This window comes from Semicossyphus pulcher, unplaced genomic scaffold (assembly GCF_022749685.1).
Source record: "Semicossyphus pulcher isolate SPU_LCO1_2020_fin unplaced genomic scaffold, fSemPul1.0.p SCAF_3, whole genome shotgun sequence".
Classification (NCBI taxonomy): domain Eukaryota; kingdom Metazoa; phylum Chordata; class Actinopteri; order Labriformes; family Labridae; genus Semicossyphus; species Semicossyphus pulcher.
Genome location: NW_027211704.1, coordinates 31,862,592 through 31,887,957, shown reverse-complemented (window position 1 = coordinate 31,887,957; position 25,366 = coordinate 31,862,592). Strand labels below are relative to the sequence as shown.

At 42.0% G+C, this 25,366-nt stretch overlaps 1 protein-coding gene across 1 annotated transcript in view; it reads right to left on the bottom strand.

The window, feature by feature from the left end:
* The window catches only part of LOC138605376 (receptor-type tyrosine-protein phosphatase gamma-like), a 444,649-nt gene that overhangs the window by 54,155 nt on the left and 365,128 nt on the right, over positions 1-25,366 (bottom strand). Inside the window, exons 9-10 of the mRNA XM_069677579.1 lie at positions 16,371-16,555; positions 467-575 (exon numbers count right to left, since the gene is read on the bottom strand). Of these exons, the coding sequence (XP_069533680.1) occupies positions 467-575; positions 16,371-16,555 (294 nt within the window). The remainder of the gene's footprint in view (positions 1-466; positions 576-16,370; positions 16,556-25,366) is intronic.

The following is a 25,366-nucleotide window of genomic DNA, read 5'->3' as shown; positions in this document are numbered from 1 at the left end:
AAATGAGTGTCTAAAGGACATCCATGAGTGCATTGTAAGCACATTAATCACAACATGACAGAATGTAAATGCAAGGTGCTGAATACTTAATGGGGCAGCCAATAAACTAAATGAGGTTAGATGAAATGAATGCATCTCACTGCCTTTCAGCTGTGTGCCCTGAGTTTATCTCTTCCCTTCCCTCTGTTATTTTCCCTTCAGCCTGCAGCTGTTGATATGAGCTCACAGAAATAACCTGAATACGAAAGATTTGATATTATGATCAAAGGAATCCCAGCTGTCAGATAATACTGTTTGCACAAGACAATATGTGTGCTGCAAGATGAGAGAGGTCTGTGTACATTAAAGAGACACGCAGCGATGCATATCATCATATTGACATTTATGATGACATTCAAGATAATGTGGCGGCAACCCATGAGCATTTGAGGTCAAAGAGGTGTGTGTCTGTGAGTGTGTGTGTTACCTCTGAAGAGCATGCTCTGGCTGAAGTCACTGCGCATGTCGTTCATACAGGCGGCCTGGACTCGAAACAGGTACAGCACATCAGGGGAGACCGGGGAAATGATGGCCTCCTGGACAGAAAAGGACAACGCACACAAACCAAATGAGCTTTAGACTGACGTGAGATGTGCTTGTCATAGGTATGTTGACAGATGTGGTCTTTGTTCTGAATCATTAAATGCACAGGTGGGTATCAGTGATAAAACGTTTGCAACAACACAATGTCACCTATTATGTTCAAGGTTTCTGGAAAATAAAAATAATTTTCCACCATTCACTTTTTTTTTTTTTTTTCAAGAACATTTTTTAGTTGTCTTATTTAGCTATGTGCGTTTTTTAGCACCCTACAACCCTCTCACTCACCTCCTTCACACATGCAGCTGACACCTTACGACTGATTTCAACACACCGTGTTATGAATATTCAATATAGCATTTTTTTGGTTAATTTTGATTTAATAAAATGTTTTATGTTCATTTCTAACCCTGATTTATCTCTCTATAGATTTTGCCTTTAAGAAGACGACCACTTTGTTTTGAATGCTCAGTAACAGAAGAACCAATTAAATAATATTTTGCCAGCGGATTAAAATAATTTCTGCATTTATTTCATTATATTACATTTGTAGTTCCCGGGTACTTGACTTGTTTTTTCTTTACAGGGATTGTATAAGGGTAATAAAGCATGTCTGAATAAAACAAGGTAAATTTAGTTGGAATAAATGTATCCCAGTGAGCACCAACCGGGATTTCAATGTTGAAATTAGTTTGAAAACAGGGTGAAATCAGGTCTGAATGTCCCCTAAGACCTAATTTCAACCTTTTTTCAACCGGCTAAAATACAGTCATGACATCAACATCAACAACATCAATGAAAGTGATGATTTTAGCGGCATTTCTCCATTTCCCAGCAGTGGATTAAATCCGGTCTACACAAAGAAGTCATTTCCACACTTTTTATTTTTTCATACAAAAATCAAAAACACAGAGCTTTACGGGCTGTGTGATGTTAAGAGGAAGGCTCAGAGACATCGTAAGGAGAGCACATTCCCCACAGAAGAAGAGCAAAGAAGACTGAGCACGTACAGCTCTGACAGCAGAACAACCCCTGGATGCTGACGTAGTTCATGAACACCTGATGGAAACATTTACTGTAGGAGACCTAGGTGGCTGATGGTGATGATCGCTGACCTTGTATGCAGAGCTCATGAGATCGAATCCAGCAGCGCACGCGTGCAAACATTATTTTCGTAGGTGACTGTGATGCACTGCTCACTTATACGATTATTTTAGCCGCTATGCTTCTTGAAAATTGCCGTTAATATCTGTGTGAATGTGTGATGAATCCTGTGACAGAAGAAGGTGAAATGTGGTCTTCAAATAGTCGTTGAAAAAACGTCTCTCTTGAACCAGTTTTGAACGTCTTTTAATGGGGGCCATACTCGTCTTTTAAAAGTCTTTTCAACGGAATAAATGCTCTGTGGGAAGTTTCCATGTAATAATTATTCTTCCTTGGTGTTGAGGAGCTGTACAGCAGAGCATGCAGCCATATGGAGTCTATGGCGTTCTTCTGGTAACACTCTCGACTTCTTCCGTCTCCACACAGTGTTTTGTTTGGAGCCCCCCTGGCATCTCAGAAAATACTGCAATCTCTCTCCAGCCTTTAATACAGTCCATCAGTTTTCTTCACATTGTATTTGCAGCTATTGCAAACCAGACAATGTACACTACTGCCCTGAGCCATTTGAGTCCTTATTTCCCCATGGTCACTCCAGCATCATAATCTCCCTGTCAAATACTATAGCAGAATATGAGCTGAAAAGTCCAGTTTTCAACTGTCAACAACTTCTAGGGTGGCTAGGGGGAAATCACATGATGTAATGGGGATCTTTAGTAACACAAGGTGGTTGTATACGTGGGTGGTAACACGGTACCGCCTAGTCTCTGTTACAGCTTTCTCCTTCACTGTTTGTACTTAAACTTGTGAGAATTAACCACTACAATTCAAATCTAACCCAAGTTATCCCCTTGCCCATCGGTGTCTCATGCACACAAGCTTTCATGCTTTCAGCTAACTCCAACGTCCACCACATTATTGTGCCCTCAGAGAAACTGGTCAGGCTCTGTGGCATTTGGAAAGTCAGGTGTGGTAGAAGGTGGACTGAAGGGGCCTGCTTTGGGTGGCAGTAGGGCCAAACGGAGCAGGACTTCACCCAGGAAACTGGGTTTACAGTCCTAAGTGAAACAAAAAGTCCTTATCTAAAGTTTTTCTCTTTTTCTTGCCTAAACCCAACAAAACAGATAAATCACCATGTATTAAAGAGGAAGAAAAAAGACCTTGAAACTGACAGATGGTACCTTGTGCATCAGTACAAAATGCCATGCCGACAGCCCTGACCAAGCACTTGAATTTGACGATGTAGGGACGAGAAAGCGTTGGAGATTTGCAGGATAACTAGCAGAAAAATTGCAACTTACTTTTCCAAAGATATGAAACAAGCTGTTGTAACGTCGCTCTGCTGGAAGATGATAAAGCTACAGAGAGGAGCTTGACCGTCATTTTTCTTCCTCATATATTATACCCAGAGGTCAAGAATGATTTCCCATGCTCAGAAACAGTCTTTGTGCATGTTCACCGAACACCTAAAGACTCGTATTCATCCCCGTTTACAGCCTGAGAGTCCTGACTCGTTTAGGAAGGAGGGTAACAGCCTGTCCTTCTCCAGCCCATCAGCTCATCTTTATAAACTCACCATCACTCATTAAACAGAAAATATTGGAGCCAGCACAGAGGTGTTTGCCAAATTATCCAGTCTCATAAAGTGTCTCTCATTGTGTTAAACCACTCGCCCGAGCTTCAGACCCAGTTAATAGAAAGAACTCTTTGGATCAGTGATTTAATAAAGATATCATGTTCACGCAGTCATCTCTGCTATCCGTCTCTATCACATAAAGGGGCCGACAATATTAGACTAATCTCAAAATCAGTCAGAGATCAAATCCAGTAGAGACTTGTTTTAATATGTTAGACTCTTCAACTTTATTCCTCCAATGCTTTATTCTCTTTTGAGAATTTCATTGCATTACTTGAGTGTCGTTTTTAATCAAGCCCAGCAAATTCATCAGCCAGAGATTTCATAAGCAGTTTTATCACTGGAGATAATCAGAATCACACTTAAGATAAAGTAGGCCACTGGATAGATCACAGTCTGCTAAGAGGAGGTAAGACCGGTTCAGTCAGGGGACGACATGTAACCATCACTATACCCACTAACCCATGCCAGCTGTATCACCCATCTGCATATACAGATGGGTGACAAAATAAAATAAACAACAATTGAAAGTGTCTTAGTGATAGCTCAAATATATTCCATCATTTTCTGTTTTGATGATCCGGATGCAGAGTGCTGGCCAATACGTTGGTCCAAAATCTCCCCTTATACGTGTTCAACTTGAGATCTGGTCTGTGTGATTCACTCATCATCTTCATACTCAACAAACCAATCAGTGAGCCCTCGTGCCCGATGAAGGAGGGCAATTATCATAAAACATCAAATTTGGCAGCTTGATCAGCAGCCCAAAGCTCTAAAGTACGACGATGCAGGCAGCACGGTATTGTCTTTTCTGGATGCTCTCTGTTATTGTTTCGATGTGCTTTGGTCAAACACGCACAAGACTTCCATCCCAGAAGAGCAGGGTTTGAATCCTGTGTGAAGTCAATGTTGACTTCTTTATAAGTTACCTACGGTACATCAGTGTATGAATGTGTGTGTGAAAGGGTGAATGTTGACATGGAGTGTGAAGTGCTTTGAGTGGTTGGAGGAATTAAAAAGGTGCTATATAAGTTCAGTCCATTTACCATTTACACAACATATGTAAGTTAGTCATTTTAATTTTGTAACTTAAGGTAATAATCTTGAAGATTTTCATTTTAATAAATGTCTGTTAAGTCACTATCTATCTCTGAATGAGGTAACATAATGGTGACTGAGCCTATGGCCCACTGATGAAAGCCTTTGCATTTGCAGTATTACAGACTGGGTGTCAAAAATCACAAGCGGCGCCCAGTAAGTGATGCGTTTTCCATCAGCCAGCAGTGGTTGGTCTGCCAGAGAGGGTAGGCGGCTGCTTTTCCGCTCTCTGCGTGTGTTGCAAGTAAACAGTAATCTACTATGGCTGAACAAACAAAGAAAAGATGGATGACTACAGATACAACTTCAACAATAAGTGAAAATCCAAAGAAAAAGAAACAAACTCGACGCTCAGATGAAGCAAACAGTCTGAAAAGGAAAGCGACCGTCAGCGAGGAAAATCAAGAGCTACAACCGGAGCCAACCGTGGACGTCACACATGCAACACTGTCTGGATATCTGGGAAGTGTGCTCCCGCAATTACAGTTTATCACCACAGGTGCCGCCAAAGAGAACGAAACTGAGATCTTTGCGATTACAACTTGAAGCACGTTGCATAATAAACTTTGGTCATTTGGTGCCTGATCAGGTGGCCTCGTTGCACAACGTTATCCACTTGTTATTTATTTTTAAAGTATAGTCCAAAACATCCAAAATAAAATGTTTTTGACTGCGTTTTATTTTGAAAGTCTGACCAGACGTTGCTTATTTATTATCGCTCACTTGACCACTGTATTATACAAAACAAGCAGACCCGTGGAGCCCTGCACTGACACTGAAGGGTACCTGGATAATTATAAGCTTAACTGCTGTATATTTATTGTAAAACAAACCATGGGGTAACCTCTAACCCAGTGTACACTGATGTTGGTGTAACATTACTACTGCTGTGGTAATGCTATACAGATGTTAAAATAATACTTCTAGGACCCTCAGTAAATACCAGCTCCCATTTTATTTTGAAAGTTGAGCCGGGTTAATTATAAGTTTTTCACATCACCTTGCCGTGACTTGCCACACATCTCCTGTAATCTCCACCGTTTATTCAGAGGGAACTCGATACCATCACCACAGACGCACCACGCTGCAGAGAATCTGACATGAATCTGATAGCTTTCATGAGGAGCCAGTGCTCCGTCAGATGTGGGTGTTGCTGTTCACACCAACGCTGTGGAGAATTCACGCTTCCAGCTGACTCCTGCTCTCACGCAGATGGAGGCAAAGATTGAGGAAATCAAAAGGTTGCATGTAAACATCTCAGGGATGTACAGTAGCAGCAGCAGCAGCAGCTGATAAACAAACACGGTGTCTGAGGAGTCTGGAATCACATCAGGGTCTCCGTTACAGAACTGATCTGCACATTTACTGTTTGTACACTAAAATACACAACCATATTTCTTTATGTATAGATAAACATAAACATATTCTATTGCTGCTGAAATAAGATCTCAGACAGAGGATATGTCTGGAATATGGAAAAAAGACCAAAGACGAATATAGTAGTCTCTGTGTTCGAGAGGCACTTATTTTACCCGACTATGCATCAGAAAGTGAAGAAAAAAAGAGATAAAATACGCTTTTTTTCTGACATCTTGCAACAGATAACAACTTTCACATTTAGCTACACTAATAATGAGGTTGTAGGGATTGCAATGACAAGGCTGTTGGGTTGTTCCATTGGTAAACCACTTTGTTCCCACTTCCCACCATGAAAACGATTTCCTTCCGATACGAAGTGCTATGTACTTTACAACATGGCTTTCTGACAAAAGGCAGATCATGTCATTGCTGGTCTAAGCCTGGTATAGTCATGGGCATCTTGGCAGAGTCAAAGAGACAGAGGAGGATGTTAACAGAGACAAAAATAAGAGAGAGAGAGAGGCCGGACAAGAGTTTATTTCAGGCTTTTACTCGTTGGAGAGAGTTGGAACTGTTGTCTCTGAAAATGTAAAAAAAAAAAGCCAATTCTTGCATAATGTGGCTTTAAGAAAAGTGTAGCCGTAAAGTGCAAGTATCGGGTCAGTAGCATTGATTTTAAAAGAAAACTTGCCTGGCCCGAGGGCTCTTATAACGGTGGCCTGATAGGACGAGGTGTGGACGGGGTGCAAAGGGTCCTGTGTGATGATGGTTGCTTTATGTTGGTGTGTGCAGAAAACTGATTCAAGAAAGTTTTGATTTGTTTTTAACAGATTTGTTTTTCTTATGTTGAAGGTGAAGAGTGACTGCAGACAGCTGCTAACGTAGTTCCTGACATTCTTGAGTTTCCTCAGCAGGAAGAAGGGCTGCTGGGTATTCTTGTACACAGACTGAATGCAAACAGAAAGGGAAAGGGTTCTGCCTGTTTCATACCCCCTTTCCACCAAGGCAGTTTCAGGGCCGGTGCTCGATTGCTTAACAGTTTTTTGTGTTTCGACTGAGGATGAACCGACTCTCGGCCAGAAAAACAGGTTCCAGAGCGGCCCCAACTCTTTGCTGGTCTAGAACCAAGAATCGCTTATGTCATGGGCGAGGGGCGGGGCTGCAGTGACCAAAGAGACAAACCAAGAGGGTGTCTGTTTTTCTACAGTCAGCTACACAAAACAAGGAAGGTTATGAATACAAAGGCGAAGCAGTGGTCGGCCGAGGAGACCAGCTGCCTCCCCTGCAGTTTGGTGCTCGGTGACAGACGACGTGCCGACTCAACCAGGGCTTTAAACTCGATGACAGTTGTTCTGGAGTTGATGGTGGAGGACTCGTTACACTTTCAGAGCTCTACTGATAATGGTAAGTTATGTTTTTAATTGCCTTTGACATGCATTACGAGTGCAGTGCACGGACCTCTGAAGGCCCTCATCTTTTAGTGCAAAACAATAAGTGGCCACCAGATTTTAGTTTCCTCCAGCCAACTACTTTTTCTTTCTTTATTGAGCTCTTTTCAGACATAAAAGCAAAGCGAACTTTGCCTGGAATTACCCTCTCTACTTTTTACAGTGGGATCATTTCTGCCTGTCCCTGCTGGTGAAAAAAACAATAGATATTGTCCTGTTGTCTTTAAATTGGTCTTACTGTTTTATTGTGTTTTTTTTACGGCTTTTATGTTCGATTGTACAACACTCAACTTTTGTTCTTTTTAAATGTGCTTTATAAATACATCTGGATTGGATTTAGATCATGTCTGATATCAGTTGCTGTACTTCAATAATTCTGCATCTAGCTTCTTCAGGCTGGCAGGGCCCAGACGGATGACCTTTTTGCGAGGTCAGGCGAGACTCGGCTCAGTAACAGGATTTCTCGGATGGGTTTCTCGGACACCAACTACCGACGTCTGTTTCAGCTGCAGAGCTCCTGTCCATCTGTCTCCAGCTAGTGGAAGATTCACTGCACCTCATTTTTTATTTTGTATAAACAGATTATGCTGTGATTTAGTTGTGCAATAAACTGACAGGAAGGATGCCAAAATACCTCCATCATGATGAAAATTTGTAAAATGGAACAATTATTCATCAGGTCTATCCTCAAGATAAGACTCGCAAACAACTTCTGAAACGCTTTCTTTTATAATGGACTTCGGAATCGACATGTCTTTTTTTAAGATAATTTTTGGGGCTTTTTGCCTTTATTCAGAGGACAGTGGATAGAGTTGGAAATGAGGGAAGACAGAGACAGAGAGGAAGTGGGGTTGACTTGCAGCCGAGGGTCGGAGTCGAACCCGGCGCTGCTGCATCGAGGACTGTGCTTCTTTACATGGGGCGGGCGATTTAACCACTGAGCAAAACCGGCGCTCCAAGATCAACCATTTCTGATGCAACCTCAGGGTGTCAGGTTAATCTCAATGCTGATGACTTTTGACCCAGTGTCACACTAATTTAAACAGAAAAAAATCTACTTGTGGGAACACTCAAATGACACAAATTGGCATCCCATGATTACCGTCGCTCTGCACCGATTCACGTCTTTTCTTGTCTTTGAACAAACTTTGAATATAACCACGAAACGCTCATAACTCACCTTCCTTTTGTCTAGACACACTTTCACAGATGTTCAGCTCCAAAGAGCTCTCATCAATGAGGGTGATCAGGGTGATGTTCCACTTACTCGATATACATATGCTGAGAGGGAATTACTTTAGGAAGGCCACCGGGGCCACGTCATCAACGTACTTAAAAGTTTTGCAGTTTAAATTGTTTATATTGTGTAGAGGGAAAACTTAATTGGAGATAAGACTCGACCCTGTGGGACGCTTGTTTTTAAAACAGTATTTAACTTTAAACATTTTGTTTCCTGTTTTTAATCCAAAGCACCATTACTGGGTTTACCTGAGAGAGGCAGCTAAGCTAAATGTTTATGTTGAGGGTTTTAAAGCTGAGGAGAAATCTATAAAAAAAGTCCTGGTGATGGGATGAGACATTCACAGACATCACTTCAGTCTGGTCAAAAAGGCCTCTTCAACCCCTCTCTCAGCACAAGAGTCTCTTACAGTTAAAAACTTGACTGTTGTTTCCTGATTTATGTTGTTGATCACTTTTTCCTCTCATTTCTGAAGCTTCCTTCCATTGTGTGATTTCCTGGCCAGTGTGACTGTCTGCAGCACCCCTCATTAGTTTCACCTGTTCCCCGTTACCTGTCTGCCCTGGAGTATTTAGGCTGTGTTCGAAATGGCATACTATATACTGTATACTACATACCACACACTGCATGCTGCGTTCGACGGTAGCATGGCGCTGTTCAGATTTATTTAATAAATAACAGCCCACCAAAAGCAAACAGCTGCTTCTTTAGCTATAGTGCCCCCTTCTGCTCTTCTGCTGCCGTCCGCCATTTCAACTGCCGTTGTGACGTTCCAGTGCTTTGCATTGTGGAATACAGTATGAGATGCATACTGGAGATTTTTTCCAATCAGTACGACATCCGGTCTCTGCATACTCTGCATCTATTGTGTTGTTTCGCTTTGCACGGGACGTTTTCAGGAGGGGCGCTGTCATGGTTCGCTGAGCCAATCACAGCGTAGAGGTGAGTGTGGGAGTGGTTCAAATTAGCAACTGGGCCCCATTTAGACCGGCGAACATGGCAAAAGAGCGATGCAGAGTTGGCCTTCTTTCAGTTGGACAGGTAGGTGCCTCAAACTGGGGAGGACAAGCTAGCCGGCAGTTAGCATGCTAGGCAAAGGTAACCAGGAGTTAGCATGCTAGCTCAAAGGTAACCGTGATGCTGTCGGTGTTAGCTCAGCAGGGTGGGCGTGTTCTCGCTTAAGAGAGTGAGAGTGAGCTTGTGGCATACTGCACATTTTGCTTTTGTTTGCATACTACATACTACATTTTGGCCAAATCAGTACGAAATCGCATACTTTTTCTTTTACTATGCACTGCAGCTGACCTTACTGCAGCAAAGTACTTTATTATTCAAAGTGTATGCAGGAAATTGGGACATACTATTTCAACATAAAATTGTGCCTGGACCTCTGATGTATACTGTAAACATCCATCATTACTTTGTCAGCTGCTTGGTCGTTGTGACCTTCTGCTGGGCAGAGGGTTGTAGGTTAGAAAAGCCAAAGGAGCACGCTGGCTTGCATACTGCTAAACCTGATTTGTTAGGATCCCGGTGTTTTTGGCATACTGCATTTTACATATGTATTGGGACATACATTTTTACTGACATACGAAATATTATGGAAGTTTGGACATCAGAACACACACTTTGTCTTCCCCTGTCTCAGTGCCAGTTTTTGTCCCCTGTGTAACACGCTCCTGGTTTTCATGATCTTTGCCTGCCATGATAATTGATTTACTGCCTGTTCCTTGGATTTTGGTCCTACGTTGGACTGCTTCTCTGATTTAACCCTTTAATCCTCTCCATTGTGTTTCTTTTTGCACCGTGCGTAAAAATATTATGTTTGTAATTCACTTACATGGGCTATTTCTGACAACAGGACTTTTGAGTTACTGCGCCCAGCTTATTATTTCTACGTATGTTAAACCCCGCCTCCTTCGTAGGTATGTAAGGTGAAGCTCTCCTTTCCTCGGCCTGTTTGGCTCTGCAGCACTCACTCAGGCGTCTATGACAGCACAATGTCGTCCTTTAAGTTCCTGGAAATTTCTAGAATCATCGTTTACATCATTTCTTTATGAGGGACGGGATGCAATTTCCATTTACTCCAGATGGCTGGTGTATTAAAAGATAATTGTGATGAGCTTTTATCACATTACACTAATATATTCTTTCATATGAAACATGATTGTGCTCTATCCCCGTCTATCTGTCTAAACCCCCTCCCTCCCCTCCCTGCCGGTCCTGCCCTGCTGAATCCAGTTACGGACCTGTTTCCCTCATTGGCTCCTCCTTCTTCAGAAGCAGCATGCGGCCATAAAATAGTTCAGTCCACAGTGTTTTATTACAGAGGGATTCTCCATTGATCGTGACAAGGGGGACGTGTGAAAGGGATTTGGGGGTCCCAAAGCCATGTAAGTCCCTGTTGTGACCTAGATACAGGCGTCAGGGGAGGATATGAAGGAATAAGAGCAGAATCAAAGGGCTGACAGAAAGAGGCAGGAAAAAATAGCGTGTGGGGAGGAGGGGTGAGGGTGAGAGGAGTAGATTTGGGAGGGATGGGTAGTCTCTTGAGTTAATGATGGGAGGATAAAACACTTCCCACCTCTCTCGTCAGATTTCCCAGTCCTGTGAGGCGATGCTGCTTCCACAGCCAGGGGGCACTCTGACCCCTTCTTTTTGCACACATCCCTGTTTTCCCACAGAGCCACTGGCCCAAGGTCATGCTTTTTGCACAGGCTGGCAGCCCTGCATCCCCTCCAGCTTAGCATTAGTATTCTGCTAGCCCACCGGCAGACCACAATGTAAGGGAATGAAACCTCCTGTCTGCTCCACAGCCTTCTCTCATAGCTCATTTTGGCTCCTGATGAGACCATTTGTAATGGAATTGATGGAAGATGCTGCTTCATATGTGTCCGTGTGTGTTGGCGTGTGTGTGTTTGTGATCCAAAGCTTTTGTGCCCAGACAAATTAATAAGTACTTTATTAAAACCTCCGCCGACCTATTTTCTCATAATGAGTCGTATTTCGCCAAAGCTGTGCGCGCGCGTGTGTTTGTGTGTGTGTGAGCCAATAATAAAGCTCATATTTTTAATGATGCAATCAGTGCTTATTTTGTACGTGTAAAAACAGTTTTGTTCCAAAACAAGTTATTTGATTTTTCAAGGCCTGAGTCATATTTGTGATGATGTAAAATCCTCTATCTTTCTGAAATAACACACACACACACACACACACACACGCTTCCTTCAAGTGCAACTGTATTTAACTGTTTGTGTGAAATATTCTTGTCTTAAAAGTATAATAATTTTTTTCCTTTTCTTTTTTACAAATATAATTTAAATCATCACTTATGGGCTTCTATACATGTGTGCTGGTGAGTGTGTGTGCAGACCCTTGTGAGACCCTCCCTCTGCATCTATTCTGTTTTCAGGAGGGGCGCTGTTGTGGTTCCCTGAGCCAATCACAGCGTGTAGGTGAGTGTGGGAGTGGTTCAAATTAGCAACTGGGTCCCATTCAGACCAACGAACATGGCAGAAGAGTGATGCAGAGTTGGCCCTCTGGACAGGTAGGTGCCTCGAACCGGGTAGGACAAGCTAGCCGGCGGTTAGCATGCTAGTGCAAAGGTAACTGGCGGTTAGCATGATAGCACAAAGCTATCAGGCAGTTAGCATGCCAGTGCAACGGTAACTGACGGTAAGCATGCTAGCACAAAGGTAACCGGTGGTTAGCATGCCAAAGGTAACCACGATGCTGTCGGTGTTAGCTCGGCGGGGTGGGCGTGTTCTCGCACAAGAGAGTGAGAGTGAGCTTCTGGTGATGAAGAGCCCAGGAGGAGGGGCCCAGTTTGAATGTGTTTTTGACAAAATGCAGGAAGAATCCTACTTATTATACCTTTAATTTACAATTACAGTTACTTTTAAATGATGTATACATTTTCACTGCATCCGCGTGATGTGGTTAAATCACATTTCCTTCCTAACCAATATAACTAAATAACACCTGATGGTGTGTTTTCAGCTTGCCGTGTATCAACAGGGAGGGGATGAAGAAGGAAGAAGGGAAAGTAAAAGGGCATTAAAGCAAGTAAAATAAGAAGAAACAGGAAAGAATAAAGAAAGGAAGAATGAGAAGAAAAGTTACGCAGAAGTTTCTCAGGAGATTATCAGCTGATGATCAGATCTGGCATCTGGACTTTGATGTAAATCATTTGGACTAAAGTCTCAAAGCTGCTTAATATCAACATGAAAAACATTCATGGTGAGGGATTAGGAGACATAATCAAGCACAACAATTTGTACTTTGAAGCCTTTACAAATTAATTATCATAAATATCAACATTAATACAAAATCATACATAAAGAGCTGTTTTTTAAATCTCAGCTGGAGGCAGACGCAGACCTTTAACCGCGACAGTCTTTATTACTGACTCCTCCTGTTTCGTCAACATGCTTTTCTATTCTTTTTCTTTTCTGATCAAACTTTAAATGGGTTTGATTTGCTCACTCTGCACTTCCTCTGTTTTTATAATTAAAATCCTGCCTGCGGTTTAGGAAATATAATCAATCATTCTGTAAAAACATTTTTCATGTAATTCATCTACATTTAAGAAGAGTTGAGATTAAAAAGAGGGATTTTTTCAGCTCTATCTTAATACAACACTCACATGGCACATGTGCACACAGAGCGCAGTAATCATTGCTGATGCCCATGATGGCCATCATGTTATCAGTTCCAAGAGAGAGAACACACTGTGAGAAATGAAGGATAAAATCCACTCGTTTTGTGCAAATTCGTATTCCAAAATGGATCAGCAGCTTCGTCAGCTGCCCAAAGCTTCAAGATACGAGGATGTAAGGTACAACTCTACCATCAGCTTTGCAGTGAGGGTTTCAGAACGATTATTTAAAGAATATGTTAGCATCAATAAAGGTTAGATTTATGAAATATTACAGTGAAGTTAGTGACAATCTCGAAACCCATCTGCTATAGCCTCTGAAAGCAACGCCAAACATGTCGGGTTTAGCCAGCGTTTAGTGATAAACGACTTCCAGCAAAGTCCAGTCCAGTCCAGTTAGCAACTTGAGAAGCGACCGTGTGCTCAGATCAAAAGTGTTCATTAAATCCCCCGGAGGAGCGCCCGTTCATCTGTCTGTGCTGAGTCTCAGTCTCACTGTAAACAGTAAGTTACACAGAGGCTGCCCTCTGGCTTACTTCAGCAGGATGAAGCCGAAAAAGAAACAGATTTCCTTGTGATCGACTTTAATTAACGGCTCTTAAATTTGCTGAAATAACAACATCATGATGCAGATTAGGAACAAGTCAACATGAAGCTTTGTCAGGTCTGTCCTCAAGAGGAGAAGAAGACGACTTTATACTGAGTAGTTTGTTGAGCGGAGGTCGGATCGATTAATTCTGGTGCACTCGAGGAAGTCGGGAAATCTAAATGCTGAGTGGCTTTCATGACACTGCGTCAAGAGAATCTGAAGTTGAATTTTTGATCTGGAGCAGATTGTTAGCTGAACTTGCTGCAGATGTCTGTTTATAGAGATTAATAAGAAGCTAACTCGGTACTACTCTGACTACAAACGTACTACAAACAGAAACCAGAACACGCTATAGAGATTAATTTTGTTTTAATAATTAAGCTAATAGTATCCAGTATCCAGTTGTACTTTCATAATTAAGCTTGTTGAGAAACATTCGTATCAGACCATATGACTGATTTCAGCTTTTTAAATATAAGGATCATTTTGTTCATGAAAGTTTGGTTTTGATGGGGAACGCTTGGAAGACGTCGCTTTCAGTCACTTTACAAATGAAACAATAATCAATTAATTGTAAAAAAAACTGGGCAGATTAATAGTTAATAAAATAGTTGTCAGTTGCAGCCCTAGTTTCCTTTATTCCACGTCTCTGCTGATGCACTAATTTGCTTAGCTGAACCGACTTGTGCCAACGGTGTGGGACACTACGCAATGTACCAGGGCTACAGATGCTCAGAGAGGGCCTGACGTTGGCCAACTGTCTAGTGGTTGTTTCAGAAGCTGCAGCATAAAACACAATGATTCACAATTAATCCATTATTCAGACATGCTGGCTGCTGCTTGATTTCAGTGTTGGGCTGTGGACTGATATAGTTGGAAGCTGAAAATAAACTGAAACTAAAACTAACTTTACACACAGAGCTTCCTCACAGAGCCTTAAACACAGTTGTGTGATGAGGCACACGGAGCCGTGGACATGAAATCTGAGCTGTCTGCAAAGAAATACTGAAAGCCTTCATTGTTCTTCTGCATCTCCGTGGAATAAATGGCAGTACAAACACGGCTATCGACAGCTAAGTCGGAAAAGTCTGAGCAGAAATGTTCCTTTTTTTCTCCTCGCACACACCAGGCTGAGGAAGCACATCAGAGGAAGGCTGCATGTGTGTGTGTGTGTGTGTGTGTGTGTGTGTGTGTTTGGAATGAGAGGAGAGATAAGTGTGTGTAAAATGCTCATTCAAAGAAGGGTTTAAAGCACTGGGCTCATTATAAATGCACACATATTTGACGTTAAGCCAATCTTGTCCATGCTGGTGAATACTCCCTATACTACAGAACACTGCCAGGTGTAAAAGCATGATGTTCTTCTTAACGCAAAGATTCTTTCATGCCTGACATACTTGAGGACTTCTGCTGGTGTGTGCGTTTCACTGTCTCACATATATATTGATATTTCCTTCTGAATATGAATGCAGACACTTAGAGGGCTGCACTGCTTTATGCTACAGATAACATTTCATGAATCTGGGTTATTGGATTTTTGTGGATGCAGACATATTTGGGACACTGTGTGTGGATTATTGGCATCTTTGCTTGGCTGAAGGGGATCCTCGCTCTGCCTTCTGTGTAAAGACTATGATTACTCACTGATGTATCTGATTATTTGGTAACTGACACTTGTATTGTGATTGCAACTGTGATCTGCTAAAAAAAATGCGTTTATCCCATTGAGTTGGTTTTCTAAATATAATTTTAAGGAAACATAATTGCTGCCTTGATTTTGATCACTGGCAGGGGATTTTACAATCTAGGAAGTGTGATGTTCTCGTTCGGCTCCGGAGCCTTGAGGAGGAGATCAGGGTGTGTGGCTGGATGTGCAAAACACTACACTTGGATATTCTTACTACTAGTGTAAAATTTCATACACAACTCTTCTCCAGCACATCAAAACTTGCACAAAATATTTCTGGCTACTTGCCCTCAGTGATTCTGGGTGCCTTTGTATGCTTATTATAAAAATCTTAGTGCTCATCTTGAAGATTTCAGTTTTCAGTAACGGTAATTGCGGAGCACACTTCCCAGATATCCAGACAGTGCTGCATGTGTCGCTTTCCTTTTTAGACTGTTTGCCTTCATCTGAGCGTCGAGTTTGTTTCCTTTTCCTTTTGATTTTCCCCCTTTTTTTGAAGTTGTATCTGTAGTCATCCATCTTTTCTTTGTTTGTTCAGCCATAGTAGATTACTGTTTACTCGCAACACTTGCAGAGACCGGAAAAGCAGCCACTTAGCTCCGCCTACCCTCTCTGGCAGACCAACCACTGCTGGCTGATGGAAAACGCGTCACTAACTGAGCGCCGCTTGTGAATTTTGACACCCAGTCTGTAATACTGCAAATGCAAAGCCTTTCATCAGGGGGCCATAGGCTCAATCACCATTGTGTTACCTCATTCGGCGATAGATAGAGACTTAGCATTTATTTTAATGAATTAAAGATTTTAAATGCATGTCTTCTTAAAAAGAACACACAAGGCACACTGTATGATTTGTGCAAAATTAAAAGGCCTTTAATTTTACAATGTTGCTTAAATCCTACAGTGTGCCTTGGACGTGTTTAGCACTTATCGCTGTCACGCTGAATCAGGCCAACCCAACCCACGACAGTCTCACCAGTTTGTGTGTGGCGGGGGTGAGGTACGTCTCCTCGTAGCTGTCGTCGTGGGCCGTCCAGCTGTAGGACACCAGGAAGAAGAGGATGGGCGGGTGATAGGTGACCTCCGGGCGATCCCAGCGCACCACCAGAGCGCTGCTGTTCACATGCTGCACCTTCATGTTGATGGGAGCGCTGCTGCAGACTGGGAGGAGGACAGAGGCAGGTACGAAAGGAGGGATGGAGGAGGAAAGGTGAGGAAAGAGGGAACAGGGCAGAGGAAAGGAAGGGAGGAAGGGAACATGTTAGAAAGAGAAAAGAAAAAGGAAGTAAAAATGTTGAGTGGAGGAAGGATGGAAATGAAAAATGAGAGCGAGATGGGTCACATGATAAAAGAGGCAAGGAGGGAGGAAACCAAAGAGGAAGGGATGAACATGATAGGAAAGAAAAGAAAAAGGAGACATAAAGAGGGTTAAATGGACAGAAAATTAAAGCGAGGGCATTAAGCCAGGAAAGAAGAAAGGAAGAAATGTAAAATGAATGTAGGAAGGAATCACAGCAATGGAGGGAAGTATGGAGATGTGGCGGTACAGTTAGATGACACAAGGAAACGGGGAAGGAAGGAAGCAACAGCAGAAGGAAGAAAACACGACAGGAAGGAGGAAATATAGGACGGGGAATTGAGGTGGGATTGGAGGCAAAAGAAGAAGAAAAATGGAGAGAAGGAGAGAGGAATTAGGAGGGAAGATGAAAGCAGGAAAGGAAGGAAATCAGTGGAAAAGATACAAAGGGAAGGGTGTAGGAGGAAAAGAATAGCAGAGAGGAATTAAAGAACCCAAGAGGTGAAGCAAGAAGGGAAAGAAGTAAAGGTGGAAAGGAGGAGGACAGGATATTCAGTCAGAGGGGATACAAATATCAGGGTAAAGAAGGGAAGGATGGATGATAAGCGAGAGTCAAGAAAGGAATGAGAATTAAAGGGGGGAAGGAGACAAAGAGAGATTATTTAATGACAGGATACATGGTCCCAGCTTATCTTTCAAACACACAGACACAGAGACAGAGTGTTCTGTGAGCGTGAGCTGTATTCATGATGTGTTATTAATATTGCTGTGAGACTCAGAGTGATCCACACACACACACACATGAAAGATCTACACTCACACAAAGGCATCAGACACACACACAGGTTTTGTCTAAAGGGTCCAATAACAGCAGTTCATATATAGTCGCCTTCAGGAAAAATGCAGCTAACCTGCTCTGCCTTCAAATATCTGACGCTGGGAGATATGAAGCAAACATTGTATTTATTATTATGTATTCAACAATACACTCTCCAGCATACAAAGCCTCCTTTCATTCTGATAGGGCCTGGCCTGCACTGGCTGCTACTGACCACTAGGTGTCTCTGTTTGACCAGCGAGACGTTCTGATCAGCTTGGACACACTAGTAGGCTCGTTGTTTTCAGATATTATAAGTAGTAAATATTTTAATTTAATTAGTGTGAATTCTTCATTATTGTGGGGAGACCAGGCCTTTATCTGAAATAGGTTTAAATGACACATCAGGCTTCTTCAATCCCCCTGTAGATGTCACATATACCCTCCCTTTTCTTCATCTTCTCCTGTTTAAATTTGCGGTAGATGCTGTTCATGCAAAAATCGGTGAAGCCCTCTGCCATCTCAGCTGGATGTTCTAATATATTCAGTGTAATAAACATTTCCACAGACTATGACCATTAGCCTTGGATGAGTTCATTTGTGGAAATTATTTTGATACCAACTTTTAGGAAAGAAATAATGGCCCACGAGGTGTTCAGAATCAGGAATTAAAGGACGAGTGGAGGCTCCGCAGCTGACTGCAGAGCAAGGGCATTCATTTGAGTGGACAGACTTTTTCACAAGAACTACATCGTATGTGTCCATCCATTATCTACAGCGCTTATCCTGTTCAGGGTCGTTGGGGGGCTGGAGCTGTCATTGGGCGAGAGGCGGGGTTACACCTGGACAGGGTCACCAGTCAATCACAGGGCTGATACATAGAGACAGACAACCAGTCACGCTCACATTACACCTACAGAGTACCAGGAGGGAACCTGCGCATGCACGGGGGGAACATGCAAACTCCACACAGAAAGGTCCCCCATGTCCAAATTAGGATTCAAACCAGGAACCTTCTAGCTTCTAGTGCAGCCCTCATATGTGTCCATTGCCAGGAATTAAAGGGCACCCTGCAGCCAATCAGAATGAAGAACTCTCCCGGACCATGGTAGTAATAAAAGCATACCGTATTATTCTTTAGTATGCTATTATTATTTATTATTATCATCTTCAGCAGTAAGCCTAATGCTTTCTGCTGAAGAACATGACTAGTCTGCACAGAGACCCGACCCTACCTCAGCTTTAGGATGAAGCGGAACAACGTGTGTAGGTCAGAGATTATCACCAACCTCTTTATTTGTTTGACCTTGCCGATGCTACTGTATCTAAACGGGAGCAGATCCCTGCAGTCAGGTTCAACACCTGGCAGAAAGGTTCCAAAGAATAGTGGTACTGAATGATGGAGTGACATATTTAACAGTCACATAGGGGTGGCATGTTTGAGTGTGCAGACACTTTGATCAGAATATTTTTAGTGTAACTGTATATCAAGCAGCATTCCCTGTTAGAATAGAGGAAGAAGTGTCTTACCATCAAACAATGAACATAATGATTATTCCACACACTGTATCATATTATGCAAATGCATAGGGTAATTCAATGATGAACATGGCTTGATTGAGAATAAGGCTCACGTGCCTGGTGGAACCAAATTGATTAGCCTGCTCATAAAGAGCTGCAGTGGAGTTTTTCTATTCATAACCTGCAGTCGCGCCCCATGTGGTTTAGCATTACTAAAGCCATTAGTCACACACACACACAAAACCACACACATTCACAAAGTGGAACACACACACACACACACACACACACACACACACACATACACAGACATAATTTGGAAGTCAAGCAGTGAATGACCTCTATGCAGGGACAACGGTTTTTAACAGATTATATCAACCTGGACCCAGTCAGCCGTGCCCTGTGTGGGAGTGTGTGTGAGTCTGAGTGTCATAAATTAGAATATTAATACCACCATAAAAGAAATGCATGTACATTCACAATGTAAAGTTTAGGTTAAAATTATGTTAAATAAGTGAGACCAGTAACCTCCACAGAAGAAAAACATGGTCTGCCATTTAAGGGGTAAAAACTGCAAAAACATGTGATTAACCTGAACTGTCCACCCATTGTTAAAGTGAGGCTTGCACAGGAACCCATTGGTCTGACACACTGTAAAAGAAGATATCAATATACCTGCATCTTATAAGCAAAATGAATTACCATACTTCCTCCTAAGCCCTTCTGGTGTGTGATTAACAAGCCTCCAGGCACACAGGTGCACTGTGAAGAACTTTTGGCTGCACTACGGTTCAGGTTAAAGGTCATTAAGAGGTCGGCAAAGACTATAGCCTATCCTTTCCACCATTGGCTACTGATCTGGCCAATGGTAAGCCGGTGCTGGTAACTGAGAGGCTGGCTAATGGGAAAAAGAATCAGACTAATTATTAAAACAAAGCTAGCAACTCATGCCTCAACCTGGCAATCCACTGGATTAGCTTCTTGCTAGGCTTGACATTGGCTTCAGAGTCTGGAAACTAGCAAGCTGAGGCTAGCAAGCGACTTCATTGGCTACTTTTGGCTTTACATTGGCTTCTGAGGCTTGTAATTAGCAAGCTGAGGCTAGCAAGCAACTAAATCGGCTACTTGCAAGGCTGGACATTGGCTTCCAAGGCTGGTAACTAGCATGCTGAGGCACAGCTAAGGGTAGCAAGCAACTCAGTCAGCTACTTGCTAGGCTGGACATTGGCCTATGAGGCTGATAACTAGCAAGCGACTAAATTGGCTACTTGCTTGGTTTGACTTTGGCTTCTGAGGCTGGTAACTAGCACTGAGGATAGCAAGCAACTAAATAAGCTACTTGCTTGGCTGGACACTGGCTGTCTAGGCAGGTAACTAGCATGATGAGGCACAGCAGAGGGAAGCAAGCCACTAAATAAGCTCTTTGCTGGGCTGGACATTGGCTTCCTAGGCAGGTAACTAGCATGCGACTGAATCGGCTACTTGCTGGACATAGGGTGCAGACGCTGGAAACTAGCTAGCCGAGGTAAGCCATCGACTGGATCAACAGTTGGCTAGACTGGAAATTAGCTTTAGAGGCTAGCAACCCACTGGATTGGCTACTGACTTGCGCTGGTTACTAGCTACCCAAGGTGGTAACTAGCATGCCAAGGTGGGGATTAATTTTGACCAATCGTTGGATTAATTTTTTCTCCCTCCTTGACAAGTGTAGGCTACAATAAGTATGCATGTGTGTGTGTGTGTGTGTGTGTGTGTGTTTTCCTGTAAGCTTTCATTATTTACAGAATTGTTGCAGCTCATATTTCTTGTGTGTAACACCACTGAAAGGGTTTTGTAGTCCCATGTGTCTGGCAGTGTGATGAAGAGACCCTCTTACAGCTTTCATCAAAGATAAGCGGGCCATCACACATATACACGCACACACAAATACACAAACACACTCACACATATAGGGGAGAGGTCTGGATGGCAGTGACTGATGGAGACTGCTGCCCAATCACACAGAACAGAACATGGGTAGAGGAGGTGTCTGACACAGGCAAAACCCATAGAGGACAACTCACTCTCTGTCTCGCTCTCTCATAACTCTCTGGGAAGCCATTTGGAGGAGGAAAAGACATTTTGGCCCCGCAGCGTGTTGACCACAATTGATCGATGACCAGGCCTTGATTATAGGTCGGTCTGAGGGGGTTTTGCACCAGGAGGGATTGGGTGGGAAGACAGCAACAGTGTTATACAGGCATCTTTGCTGTGAGACATGCACTGATAGTAAAAGGGCTGGTGCCAAACCCTGCTTCAGGCTGTTATTAGTTGTGTTGAAAGTTAAAATTTCCTGTAGTCACTCCTCTCGTGATAATTTTTAATGCTGCTGTAAGGGAAATTTATATTTATCCAACTCATCTGCGACACTGTGTGCCATTTTTCATAACAAGCCGCCACTCGACGGCATGAAGTACGGTAAATTAAGTAGCACTTACTGGCACTTGCATTGCTCAAAGTACTTGATACAGTGCTTGTATCTTTTTGTAAAACTGTTATTGGTGCCCCTCTAAATATTATGCAGGGACATCGTTCAGCTCTTGGACATCTTAACCTTGACCAGAAACAAAATAGCCACAGAAAAGTGTGCAGAGGGGTGAACAATAAGTACATTCAGAATGCAAGTTAGTGTCACTTCTTGTTTTAGCAGGGAGCCATTTAAACCTACGCAAATGAGCATAGTTCAAATACTTGAAACCTGAATTACATGTGAGTATTTCACTCATTTGTGACTACATTTATTCAAAAAGAAATATTAAAAAAGGATATATCTGACACTTTTGTTCCTGCGGTGTTTAAGACCTGAGCTGGACTGAAAGTAACAGAAGTTTAGAGCTTCTATATGCATCATTCGTTACCACATTTGGTGAGCATCTATATAAAGATAGCAGAGTGCTTCACGTGCTGTAGTAAAATATAGTACGCTGTATGGCTTCATATCAGCTACACTGTATATTGGTTATTGCTTTGATTTTATATTTACAGTAAAACCAATAGTCAGTATTTCTGGAGAACGATTTTCTTGCTAACAATTAAAAGAGATCAGTGATGGTGTAAAAACAATGTGCTGTTGAAGAGTGGAAGGTTTTAGGGTTGGGGTTAGGGTTAATGCTGTACCAAAGAAGAAGTGACTTCCTGCCAACCACATTGACACATTAAACAAAGAAGATATATATTGTAACTGGGCTGTCAATTGATTAAAATCGGTTTTTTTTCTTCTTAAGACTGAAACTTGTAATAATGGATATTTAAATGTAAAATCATGAAATTAATGTAGAATCAACACAAAATAAATATATTTAAGTTAAAATTTAACTTTTGTTTATTAGCATCTTTTTAACTTTACACAGATTCTCTCCTGTGAACCACAGATTTACAATAAAACCCTCAAGGCCATCAGAACTGACTGTCAGCTTGAAAGGCAGATTTCTTATGTACTTAAAGAAATAATAACAAAACCCAGGCCTATAAGTGCCGGATGAATTTCAAAGCCATCATTGTCCTTAAACATCTTTAGCGAGGATGGTTCGATGTGGCGGTTGCCACAGCACTGCGGCGGCGAACGAGCAGCCCGATTGGCCGCTGTCCTCTTCCTGCCCGCTGCACCAGGCCCGCCCCGCCCACCCCTGACTGCCTGCGCAGTGCTGCTGCGCACGGGACGAGAGGAGAGAGAGCAACTCGGAGCTGTCGGCAGAGGAGCCGTGAACTGCGATTACTCTGAGCAGCATACATGGGAATTAATTACAATATGATATATCTCACAAAATTTGTTGCGAGCTGCTTTTTAGAAAACAGGATTCAGATCGCTAAATTGGCAACACTCACGGGAATTGCCACAGGAAGTAAACACCGCTGCGTTAAAAGCGTTATTTTTTAAACGCGTTAAATATTTCAAATTAAACGCAAAAATGAACGCACTAATTGTAACTAAAGTGAATTAATATTATTGTTAAGTTAATGTAAAGTGCTGTAATATGGATTTTTTTAACGAAGCTTGGCCAACTCTTTCCCCATATTTCCACTCTTTATGCTAAGCTAAGCTAAGCTAACTGACTCCAATCGTTATTACAGTGCTTTTAGATTTGATTATATTGCACAAAAGAGGAGATACTATTTTACAGGCTAAAATAGGCTGAAACTAACTGAACAAAATGTGTTCCTTTTTGACTGTGATGTGACACCTGATAATGATGTTATTCTGGGTAACAGATCGACATTACACAGCATACAGGAAACACCTCTATGATATATATTGATGCCATTAAGCCATATCTCCATATGTTTACTTGGAATCTGAATGACACCATTAAACAGAAGACATTATAAAAGGATCAATCAGGTTCTATAACCACAGCACATTATTTTATACGGGCACAGGCTAAAGAGGGCGTCCATGAGGCTTTATGGCCGTGCTCAGAAGATCACGTAATGCTTACTGATGCTTTGTATCACTTCTCATAAGCAGTATAAATGTAATGTGCCATTAATTTAAGTGCAAGCATATCATGAAGTTAAACATTCATTATTAGCAGTGGTGCCTGACATGTTGTCTAAGATCAATAAACATAACTTGTGCTGCTTCTCTGCTTATTTTTGGCTCCATTAGAGGTGGTGCAACATGACCTACATAATTAATGTCGATGTTTTATTTATTTATTCCACTTAGCTGACTTTACTAACTTGTTACTCCAACATCAGCACTTAAAATACTTTAGAATGCAAATAGCCCTACTTGTGGAATAAGTCGACTATTTCCACAGTTATTTCACGGCAGGCCTTGTAATTCAACCTCTAAAAGAATATGGCATTTGATACATGTCAGTTATGATGACCCAATGTTTCCAATACATAAACCTGCCATGAATGCACTCTTACAATGTCCATGTGCCTTAATAGTGCATTAAATGTGCTGCTGTAAGATTTATGTTTTTATTTCTCGCTGCTCGTGGCGAGTGCTGGAAGCTCCTCAGACATTCAGTAATTCAGGAATTTGAGAAGGGGCAGAGATCACCCTTGCTCGTGCTTTTAAGCTATTGATCTGGTGGTTTCTTTTCAGATTGAAGAGGATGATAATCTTCTCAAACAGGAAGAATTTGAGCAGGAGTCAAAAAGACATCCTGTCAAAAGCCATTGCTTCCTTTCGCTAGCCGAGGAGGAGTTTGCCTGTGTTTTATATAAACTTGAATCTTGAGCAACCTGGTCGGGATATAGAAAGGGGTGCGTTGCATAAAAAGCTTAGTAACCGCTGGCCCATTCTATCTCCTCTCTGCATGGGTCCCTGATTTAACCACTGAGTTAAACTTGCGCCTTATGATCTACTTTAAAACGACTACAAACCCACAACAAATGTTATTTGCTGGCTGACACAGAATCACATGAAACAACCTAAATCTGCCCAGTATGGACATAGAACAAGAATACACTACAGACTAAATTCTAGACTCAGAGGATGTGTTTAGGCTGGCTTTGCACATATTTTGAAAGTACGAGCAAAATGTTTAACAAGCTCTGTCAAAAAATTTAACAAAACAATTCCTGATACTGTCTTATTGAGAGAGCAGATGTGAAACTGGAACTTCTTGGTGCAGCTGTGGCTCAGCGGTAGCGTCGGTTGTAATTGGCAAATAGGTCTTTGCCATGAGTGTGTGAGTGTGCGAATGTGATATGTAGTGTAAAAGCGTTTTGAGTGGTTGGAAGACGCTAAATAAGTACAGTTAATTTACCATTTAATCTAAGAGTAAGAAATCTTATCCCAAATCAAGTTGGAAAAATAATGCAAAGTAGTAAGCGGCTTACATCATTACATGTCTATAAAGGGGTGATCTAAAATTGTTGTCCATTTTGTATGACAGGGCTATGACCGTGGTCGGTTAAAGGGTTTTATGTTACTTCAGAGCAGCAGGGCCAGAAGGGTCGAACACATTCCAAAGGTCTAAAACAGAAACAGAAATTTATAAAACTTCAGAAAGGGGAATTATAATAAAGCATTGGTGGACTCAAATGATCCCAAGAAAAGGGTAATTTTGTTCAGAAAGACTGTTAAATGAAACATAAGAACAGCAGATAGCCTGAAGGTGACTCAGGACTTTGCTGCTGGTTGTTGTATCGTGTTAGCTTTCAAGCTGTTGGTTAGAAAACAACCACTGTCTCGTTGTAACAATTGTAACCTTGCACATGTTCAAAACAAGTAAATGAAATAGCTCACTAGCTCACAAGATAAAAGTTTAAAGCTCAAGAAGAAAACTTTGAGAATTGTCAAAGGGGACACTCTTCAGTTTGAAAGTGTTCCTCCTGCTAT